Below are 10345 nucleotides of genomic sequence, written 5' to 3'. Positions count from 1 at the left end.
GGGGGGAGGGGCGGGGGGACGGCAGAGGGGACAGCACAGGAGCAGTAGAAATGCCCTTTATGCCCTTTTACATTTCACACGGGACTGGGGCCCGTTGTCTGGCAACCGTGAGCGGCCCCCGCTGGCAGGTGCGCCATTGTGACAGCCTTTCCGAAGCCCGTGTCATCAAAGGGGCTGCTGACATCAGCGTCTGCAGAGGCTCGGCCCCCCGGGAGAGCTGGGGTGGGGGTCTGGCCAGCGCTTTCACAGAGACCCATAGGACGTGCCGTCCAGTCCTTGCAGAATAGCTTTGGGCACCTCACGTCACAGTAACCGAGGTATAGGGGCAGATCCTCCCCCGCCCACTCTGGCGCTTCCTCAGCGGCCAGGCAGAGGCCGGCGGGGGAGGGGTGTAAGGGCCGCCCAGGAGAGAGGAGCCCTGGGCGTCCTGTGTGTGGGCACCTCTCAAGCCAGACCTGCCACGTTTCCCGCAGAGCGCGTGTGGCACGCGGTGGCCGCGTGGGTGGGCTGGTCGGTCCCATGGGTGCTCGGGTGAGCGTGAGGAGGTCCAGTATGCTCCAGCACGCGACTGCTGGCCTGGTCCCTGCAGACCTGTGAGCGGGAGCTGGCGGAAGACCCCCCGCAGTGGGCCAGGGTGTGGGCCTGAGCCGGATCCCCATCACAGCGTCACCTCTCTGATTGAGGCTTCGGCCCCTGTGGGCAGGAGTCTGCACCCGAGAGCTTGTATGTGTTTAGTGACCACAGTTGTGGATCGGATGGTCCCCGTTCCTGTCTCTGAGGAGGACAGGCTGAGAGCCCACGCGGGGGCAGTCGGCAGCTGTCACCCAGGGAGACGCCCCCGACCCACCCTCCCCAACCGCACGTTGAGACCCTCTTGCCTTTTGTGCAGTAAGGTGATGCCAATAGGGACGGCAGTGCCACCGGCTGTGCCCACAGTCCCCAGAGGAGTGGCTGGCACCTCAAGGAGATGCCCACCACGGAGGTGACGCCACCCCTAAGGCCGCCGTTCCGGGAGCAGACGCTCAGGCAGGCGCCCCGTCTGTGAGTCAGGGGCGTCTGTGAGTCACGGGCTCTGTGAGTCAGGGGCTCTGTGAGTCAGGGGCTCTGTGAGTCAGGGGCTCTGTGAGTCAGGGGCGTGGCTTCTTAGTCTGAGGGACTTCTGTCCCCTCCCCCGGCAGAGAATGCGTTCTAAGCGAAAGCTGCTGCTGCTGACCTCGCTGGTCTCGTGGCTCTGGCTGGTCCAGCGTTACCTCAGGTAAGTGCAAACCGTGGACGACCTGTCATGGTTGGCAGGCATGAGCGGAACCGCTGAGTTTTGTCCAAGGGTATTGATTTTAGGGACACTCTCAAAAGGGACCGGATGTCATTTCTCGGGGGGGGCAAAGCACACGGACGTCGTTGCTCTCATTTCTGGATGTCCAGCGATTATTTTCAGGGTGCCGTCACGGGCCACGGGGGGCGCAGCGCCAAGTGCCCTGAGGGTCCTGGGCAGGACCCCAGGGGAGAAAGTGGCAGGAAGCGGGCGGCGGTGGCCTTGAGTGGCCGCAGTGTGTCCGTCACAGTGCTTCATCAATTTGACGGGGTCACACAAGGGTTGATAACGGGGTGCGGGGTGGGGGACGGGGCCCAGGGATGCCACGTGCTGTCTTCACGGCTTTATGTTTTTCCATAAAATTTCTCTAAAAGTAAAGTCTATTAAAAAACGGAGGGGAAATAAGGGAACAGGTTAATGATGCAAAATCAGGCAGAGATCGGCCCCACTGCGCGGTCCCCGGACCACGGGTCACGTCTCTTCCCGTGGCGTTCAGGGCCGCGCCGGTCATGACGAAATTCGGATCACCTCTTTGATGACGGTGGTGAGACGCTCCCCTCGTGAAGGCTGTGGACCCCACACTGGTCCACAGCGGGGACCCCGCAACTGCAGCCTCCCTCCCGGCACGTCCTAGGGGCTCGGTAATTATCTGGTTTAAAGGAGAGAAACAAACGGATCTGAATTGTGGGATTTTTGTGATTCGAATCGCCGATTTGAATCGAGTCTCCTTCAAAGTGAAAACTTTAATGATTTTTTTCGCTGATCTAAAGAACGTCGTTTAGTGATTTACCGACAGGGTCGACAGATTTAGCAAACAAAGCACCAGGACTCCGAGTTACCACTGAATTTCTGATAAACAACGAATCCTCTCTCGGGAGGATGCCGGGCACCGCTGGGGACGCACGTGCACTAAAACGTTCCTCATTGCCTGCGTTAAAGCCACGTCGACCGGGCTTTGTCCTGTCTGCAGACCTCTCTGCAGAGCAGGGCGCCTGCCAGCCGGGCCCTGCCATGGAAACATCCCACAAGCTGGGAAGCACAGCTGCAGGATCCAAGCGGTTCCCATGGTGACGGAACCAGGAGGGACAGAAAACGGAGTCCCCAGAAGCTCCCAGTGAGGGCTCCCGGCCTGTCAGGGCAGAAACAGTCTGGACAGACGCACGCGTACGCGTAGGTGGCATGCGTGTGGCCTGTGTGCCCTGTGAGGCAGGACACGAGGTGGCAGCATTGCACAAACTTTACTGAACAGCAGCCCTTCTGAGCCCAGGCCGATGACACCCAAGGGGACTGGGGAGGGGGCTGCACGGCTGGCCGAGGTCACCAGCAGCTAGGAGGGCGTCTGTGGGCCAGAGTCCTGCAGGGCAGCAGAGGTCCGGGTTTGCCTCTGTGTGGCAAGCAGACGTGGGGTGCAGTGTGTGAAACAGGCTGACCTCACGGTTGTCATACGGGCACTGGGAGCAGTGGGACACGTGACAATGAGGTTTGGGCTAAGGGTCCCGCCTGCGTGGAGGTGTGGACAGCGGGAGCCCTGGGCGGCGCTGGCCTGGTGGAACAGTCCCCTCTGGTGTCACTGCCTGGGTCCCCGCCTGTCCAGGACCCGGCTGGCTCTGCGTAGAGTAAGTCTCTCTCTTGAGGCTGTGACCTCTTTGGTCAGGACCCCGCCTTCGCCAGCCATGGTCATCCCCTAGGACCCCAGGAGCTCATAACACCAACTTCTAAAAGAAGGCGACTTGTTAGTAAGTTTTCCATTGGTCAGTTTGTGTTTTTAGTGACATTGGGCTGGGGCAACCTGGATTGTGACAGCCCTGTCCTGGGGAATGATAATGACACCCCTGCGGCTGAGGACACCTCCTGTTAATGTGAGAATGGGGTGCTTCCCCGGAGTTATTTCCCATGTTTACAAAATGTCCCAGGGTTCTGGAAGGCAGTTCGTTGCCTAACTAACTTGGCGATTGAATAACTCACGTAAGAGCACAGTAAGACCCTGGATGAATCGCGTATTTAAGTGGAAGTTATTATTATAGACACGGGACTCTGCCCCAACCCCTTCGCATCTGGTGCCCACGACACAGCCACGTGGGTGACGAGTGGGCGAGTGATTTAAATCTGCATTTTGTCCCCGCACGCATTCTCAAACCCGCTTTAGTTTGGGGGTTAATCTTTCTTTCTAGAAGCACGGTCTTTCTTGCCTTCCTGCCTCTGGCCATCACCCCTCACCCTGCATCATTTCCTGACCACCTGTCCCGTTCCAGGCCAGGCGAGCCGTCTCCTCCCCAGGCGGCTTTCCCTGACCCCACTTTTGGGTCAAATGTGCCGCTTATGCTACCAGAAGCCATCCCTCCGTCGGCAGTGATCGCTGGGACCACATCGGGCTCTGCGGCCAGCTCCCCCGGGGCAGGGGCTGGGGCTACATGTTCACAGCTGCAGAACTGGTACCTGTCCTGCTGCTGAATGAGTGGATTACGTGATAACTCGGTTTCTCCTTTACATCCAGGAATCATCAAGCACAAGAACTTGGACTTTCAGACTGGTTTGATCCCAGGTAAGAACAAAATGCCTGTTCGCACACGCACGAGAGAACTCGATTTGGGGGAATAGGGTCCTTCCCACACCTGCCCCCCGTCACCAGATTGTAGTTACCTCGGGAGGTTTCCGGCAGCTGGAATTTTAATTTCCCAGCCCGTTAATATGGACACACACTACTTGGTCGAACCTTCCTGTTCATTCAGTGAAGGACGGAATCTCCTCGGAGCCAGCTCGAAACCGCCAGGGATGACTCCTCTGGACTTTGGCGCCAGCACCCGGGGTGGGGGGTGCTTTTTGTGATGGTCACGGAGTTTCCTGCTTTATGGTCACATATGTAATTTATTCAACCCGTTCTCTATCGGTTTTTGATTGTCGAGACCGGAGCTATCGCGAGGGATGTTTCAGTGGCTAACGATGCACATGTGTATTTTGACACTGTCATGTGAGTGTGTCCGTCAGATGAATTTCCAAAACAGAGTTTTTAGGTCAAAGAAGGCAGACGTTTAAGATTTTGGTGTAGGTTTGGTGTAATTTTCCCTTTGATAATCATTCCATTTTATTGTCTTCCCTATGGCGGATGTACTAAAGTATCATAAGGTCTTTTATTCTTGACGAAGCTACCAGTTAAAACAGCCCAGTTCAATGTGCGTTTAGGGGATTTCATCTGAGCGTATCTTAACGTGTTCATAATTCACTTGTATTTAATCTTCCGTAAACTCTGTTTTCACGCCAGACAAAGATTTTAAATCAGCTATTTTAAGGTTGTTGGAAGAAAGAAAGGAAGTCCTATGAGAACGATGTCTTGCCAAAGAGAGGAGATCAATATGATATAGACATTATAAAAAGAACCAGGTAGAAATTGTGGAGTTGAAGAGTGTAGTAACTGAAATAAAAAATAAATTGTTAGATGAGATGGCGGTAGATTTTGAGCGGGAAAAAGGAAGAATCAATAGCCCAAGCAGCTCAACGAATCCCAGACAGGACCATCGCAAGCGGCCTCACTTCTAGACGGATCATAAATGATCCAAACCCATAGAACAAAAGGAAAGGATCTCGAATGCAGCGGAGGGAACTGACTCCACAAGGCTGTGTTATGAGACACCGTGGAAGCCAGAAGGCCGAGGGACGAAATATTCATCATGCTGAGAAAGGAAACCTGTCGACTAAGAGTTTTTTATCCAGAAAAACTGTCATTAAAAAAAAAAAAAGAAATTCAGACATTCCCAGGAAAAGAAAAACGGAGAAAATTTATCGCTAACACAACGGCTGTACGAGAAATGCCTGAGGGAGTTCGTTAGGCCGAAATGACAGAACACTGGGCAGGAACCTGAGTCCACGGGAAGAAATCCAGGACCTCAGTAAGGGTGACTACCGGGGCGAATGTCTAAGATTAAATATATATGTTTTCGGAATTTTCTTCTGTCTGATCGAAAAGACAGCTGCATGGAGCAATAATTGCCATCTGTGTCGATGTCCACACGGTATATAAAGATGTCGTTAGTCTGACAGTAAATACACAGAGGGCAGGACAGGAAACGAAGCCATGTAGGACCGCAGGCTTTGTCCACGGCGGAAACTAAGGTGGCATTAGCTGGACTGGGTCGTTATAAAGTAAGATGCTAAATTCTAATCCCCAAGATATTGGGGACTAAAATAAAGCGAGCGGGGGCGGGGGGCGGGGTAAGAGAGTAAATAAATGAAATAGAAAACGGAAAAACGGAGGAAAATCAATGAAACCACAATCGGTTGTTTAAAAATAGCAACCAAGTTGACAAGCCTCTCACTAGACCGTCCAAGGGAAAGGAGAGAAGACTCGAATTGCTAGCATCAGGCGTGAACGAGGGGACATCGCGACCGACCTTCAGGAATAATAACGATCACGGGGGAACACTACGAGCAGTCGTGTGCCGGCGCGTTGGATAACCTGGGCCAAACAGAGAAATTCCCCAAAGACAGAAATTCCTAGAACTTCCTAGGAAGACTCCAACAGAAAGGGGAAATTCGAAGAGATCTATGACAAGTAGAGACTGAATGAGTAATACAGATTTTTCCGTGAAAAGCTCAGGACCAGATGACTTCATTGGTAAATTCTGCCAAATGCTTAAAGAAGAATCGATACTAATCCTTCACAAACACTTCCCCAGATTAGATGAGCACAGCATTACCCTGATACCAAAACCAAACAGAGACACCGCAGGAAAGCTATAGACCGATATTCTGGATGAACGTAGGTGCAAAGTTTTTTGACAAAATACTAGAAAACCAAACCCGGGGACACGTAAAAAGGGTCATACACCACGAAATAGCGGGGTTTATTTCAGGAATGCAAGGTTGACCCAACGCATGAAAATCATTCAGTGGAACCACCACGTCAAACCCACACGACCATCTTGATAGACACAGGGCAATCCTTTGACAAAATCCAACGTCCCTCACAATGTGTATGCTCAACAGACTAGGAATGGAAGGGCGCTCCTGAACCCGATAAACCGAAGACACAGCAACGAAACCACACACGAGCGGGTAAAATGGACCCGGTTTTAAAATTACAACCTCGTGTGCATCAAAAGACACCCCCGAGAAAGTGAGAGGACCATCCGGAGAATGAGAAAAATGTTTGCAGGTCACTAGACGCGTTAAGGGTCTAGTACCCGGAATATGTAAAGAGCTCTTACAATTAAACAACAAAAAGACAAACGGCACTCAAAAATGGGCAAGAGATGGCCAGCAAACACTTCATCAGTTACGCAACTCTAAATCCCAGCGAGATACCGAGTCACACCTGTGACGTGCGAGGATCGTAGGATGACTAGAAGGAAACGTCAGGCCACAGAAAAAGTTGGCGAGAAGGTGGAGAAATTTAAACTCTTATAAACTGCTGGCGGGAATGTAAAATACAGAAAACAGTTTGGCAGTTTCCTGGAAAAGTTAACCACGGAATTATAATATGACCCAGAAACGGCACCTCTAGGTGCATACGGCCGAGAGAATTAAAAACAAACGTTCTAAGAAAAACTCGGATACCGTGATGTTGTAATAGCCAATAAAGGTAAACAGCTGGAACGTCCATCAACTGATGCATGGATTAAAAAAATGCATGAAATGGAATATTATTTAGCCGTACAAGGAAGGAAGCCTGAGTCGCGCCACAGCATAGGTAACCCCCAACACGTGTTAGGAGGAGAAGCCCGACAGAGAACGTCGGGGTGCTGCGGTCCTGTTTATAGGACATTTCCAGGACAGACAAATCTACGGGGACCAGAAATTCAATCAGCGGTCGTCAGGGGCTGCAGGGAGCACGGAGCGGGGAGTGACCGCTGACGGGTACAGGGCTGTTTCAAAGTATTTCATTTTCTTGGGGGCAACTTATTTTTTACTTATTTCTGTTAGAGGAAAGAGAATTTATCAGCCGGTGGAGCATGTGGGGCTTGACGTCACCGGAGCATGAGCTGTTTCTTGGGAGCGACTTAAATAGTGTCCGGTTTCCGCATGTGCATTGTTAGCACGTAGAAATGGGATTCACCTTTGTGCGCGTGCTGGTCCCGTGTCCTGTACAAGGACGCTCTTTATTTCCTTTTCCTGCTTCATTGCGGTGGCCGGAACTTCGTCCCCTGTTGAACAGGGGTGGAGAGAGTGGGCGTCCATGCCTTGTGCCGCCTCAGGGAGAAGACTTCCGTCTTCGGCGCTGTAGGCGTTTCAGAGATGCTTCTTATCACGGGAGGGTGATTCTCCTCTACTCCCATTTTTCTGAGAGTTTTTCTCTTTTTTTTTTTATCACGAACGGGTGTTGGACTTTGTATAATGCTTTCCCCCCTCCCACCCGTGGCAAATGACACGGGCATCTGATTGTTCTTCGGTCTCTTGATATGGAAGTTTGCATCGAATTATTTCCCCAGGTTGAGCCGGCCTGGCATGTCCTAAACCCTGCTCTTTGTTACTGAAAGCAGATTGAGTGTCCGTGTGTCTCTGGAGTGATCCGTTCGTTTCTGCTGGATTGCACAGGTGGACTGAAAGCCCGAGGGGAAAGTGGAAAAAGAAACCATTCTCTAGGTCTCCCAGGGAAAGGGCGGGGAGAGGGGGGAGCAGGAGGAGGGGAGCACACAGGACACCAGGGAGGCGGTGGCGCTCCAGGGACAGCGCTGGCCTCAGGTGACGATCGGAGAATTTTCTGACTCTGGGCTTTAAGCTGCAGCCAGAGCTCAAAGCGGATGGAGCCCGACTCGGAAGCCTGTCCTGAGAGCGCGTGACGCCCTCGGGGCGGGCAGGCGCCCGTGCTCTGCAGCGGGACCTGGGCCTGGCAGCCCGCGCCGCTGTCACCTTGGGGGGGGGGCGGCCCTGCCTCGCTGGTGTCCTGTGTGCTCGGCAGGAAACGCCCCGACGTCGTGACGACCACGGGCTGGCTCGCCCCCATCATATGGGAAGGCACGTTCAACAGGCGGGCCCTGCGGGACCACTACGCCAGGCGGAACCTCACCGTGGGCCTGGCCGTCTTTGCCGCCGGCAGGTAGGGCGCACGAGCCTTTGCCCTGTTTTGGGGGAGGAGGGAAATACTGGGCGAGCACCCACGGCCCTTCTGCCTCCCCGAGCCGCCCCCAACCACGGCTGCCGGCTGTCCCGTACCAAGTGTGCCCGGGCCTCGTCCCCATCCTCAGCCGGGGGCTCACTGTCATTTCACGAACGCCCTGTGTCCCGACCGTGAAGGCTGCTGCTCCCCCCACCCCCCACTGGGCACCGGCGACGCACGCGTGGGACGCGCGTTCTCCCGAAGTTTCGGGAAACTCAATTCCCGCGTGCGTGCGCTCGGCAGGGCCGCGGCCGGGCACCTGGAGCCGTTCCTGCGGTCGGCGAAGAAGCACTTCATGACGGGGTACCGGGCCGTCTTCTACATCATGGTGGACGACCCCCACAGGCTGCCGGACCTGGAGCCGGGCCCTCTGCAGACCTTCAAGGCGCTGCCCCTGGCGCAAGACCGCGGGTGGCACGACCTTGACCTTGTGCGCATGAGGCAGCTGGGGGAGCTCGTCGCCGACCATGTCCAGGGCGAGGTGGACTTCCTCTTCAGTGCGGCCGCCGACCAGGTCTTCCAGGGGGACTTCGGGGTGGAGACCCTGGGCTCGTCTGTGGCCCAGCTCCACGCCTGGTGGTGGTTCAGAGCCGCTCGCGACTTCCCTTACGAGAGGAGGCCGCGCTCGGCCGCCTGCATCCCGTCTGGGCACGGGGACTTCTTCTACGATGGCGCGCTGGTCGGGGGCACGCCCCTGCGGGTCCTGCACCTCGTGGAAGAGTGTCTGAAAGGGGTGCTCCAGGACATGAAACACGGGCTGAACAGCACCTACGAGAGCCACCTGAACAAGTATTTCTTCCTGCACAAGCCCACCACGCTGCTGTCCCCGGAGTATGGCTGGGACGCTGTGCTGCATCCGCCCGCACAGGTCCGCTACGTCAAGGTGCTGCGGCACCCCAAGGCGGCCTGGTGACCGCCAGGACGGCGGGGTCCCCCGACAGCGGGCCGGCCACGCGGCCGTGGGCAGCACGGGACGCCGCGGACCTTCCGCTCCTCGGACGTGGAAACTCGCGCCTGTCCGAAAGAGACCTTTCTCCTGGGGACGCTGACCATCCCGTTGGCCGGGGCCGGACAGAACAAAAGGATGATTATTTACCGTTTAACGCACAGCAGCAGCGTTAATGTCTACGTATTGTAGCCTGGGGACAATTTTAGAGGCATAAAATAAAATTTTTAATGGAGAAAGATTCTAGTTCAAACACATACACACACACACACACACAGGGCAAAGGAGTCTACGTAAAGGAAAAAAATAGCATGTCAGCTCCCTCCCGAAATACGCAGTGTTTCCCGGTTTGGGGGGGTTTGCAGTGGGACCCATCCTCTCTGTGCAGCGTGAGAGTTTCCACCAAGAGCGTGTCTCTGTGTAACGGGGACAGAGAGAGCTCGAGTTCATTTTTTTTTAAAGCTATAGGCGTTTAATTCATTTATGTTTTAAAGAGAGGCCGGGACGGAGCTCTGTGGCGGAGGCACACAGGGGCCTCGAGGGGCGGAAAACAGTTACATGCAGAAATGTCCCCAAGCGGCCACCCGTGGCGTGGCATTTCCTCTGCAAGGTCCAAAGTGCTCAAAGTGATGGGCGAGGTGTGGGCAGTGAGGCCTTACAGTGCCCTTGGGCCTGGAGAGTCCGGAGTCACAGCATGGTGCCCTCCTTAACCCTCGTCTGTGGCGTGGAACAGGTCGGTAAGTGTACGGCCTGAGCGCGTCCCCCTAAATTTATCCGTACAAGCTCTTGGCCCCAGGACCTCCTCATGCGGCTGCATTTGGAGGTGGGTCTTTACGGGGCCGATTAAGGTCACATGAGGTCACCGGGGTGGGCCCTCACCCTATAGGACTGGTGCCCTTCTAAGAGAGGAGGTGAGGGCACCGAGCACCTTTGACGTTCCCTTCGACGCTTCTCAAATAAGCGATGTTTTTTCAGACGGGCCGTTTTATGAGATGTT

General features: G+C 54.8%; 1 protein-coding gene across 1 annotated transcript; it reads left to right on the top strand.

Moving 5' to 3' along the window:
- Positions 1 to 1181: 1181 nt before the first annotated feature.
- Positions 1182 to 9538, top strand: GLT6D1 (glycosyltransferase 6 domain containing 1). Its single transcript, XM_039862990.1, has 4 exons — positions 1182 to 1255; positions 3807 to 3854; positions 8205 to 8342; positions 8646 to 9538. Exons 1-4 carry the CDS (start codon positions 1182 to 1184, stop codon positions 9313 to 9315), a joined length of 930 nt encoding a protein of 309 aa, XP_039718924.1. The 3' UTR covers positions 9316 to 9538.
- The last annotated feature ends 807 nt before the right edge of the window (positions 9539 to 10345 follow it).

Source organism: Pteropus medius, unplaced genomic scaffold (assembly GCF_902729225.1).
Source record: "Pteropus medius unplaced genomic scaffold, Ma_sr-lr_union100, whole genome shotgun sequence".
In the NCBI taxonomy this organism is placed as follows: Eukaryota; Metazoa; Chordata; class Mammalia; order Chiroptera; family Pteropodidae; genus Pteropus; species Pteropus medius.
This window is presented reverse-complemented; position numbering and strand designations above follow the sequence as displayed.

Coding starts and splice junctions, on each gene's coding strand:
- GLT6D1 (XM_039862990.1), top strand. CDS start 1,182: ATGCGTTCTAAGCGAAAGCTGCTGCTGCTGACCTCGCTGGTCTCGTGG. Junction 3,855..8,204: donor TCAGACTGGTTTGATCCCAG/GTAAGAACAAAA, acceptor TGTGCTCGGCAG/GAAACGCCCCGACGTCGTGA. Junction 8,343..8,645: donor GCCGTCTTTGCCGCCGGCAG/GTAGGGCGCACG, acceptor TGCGCTCGGCAG/GGCCGCGGCCGGGCACCTGG.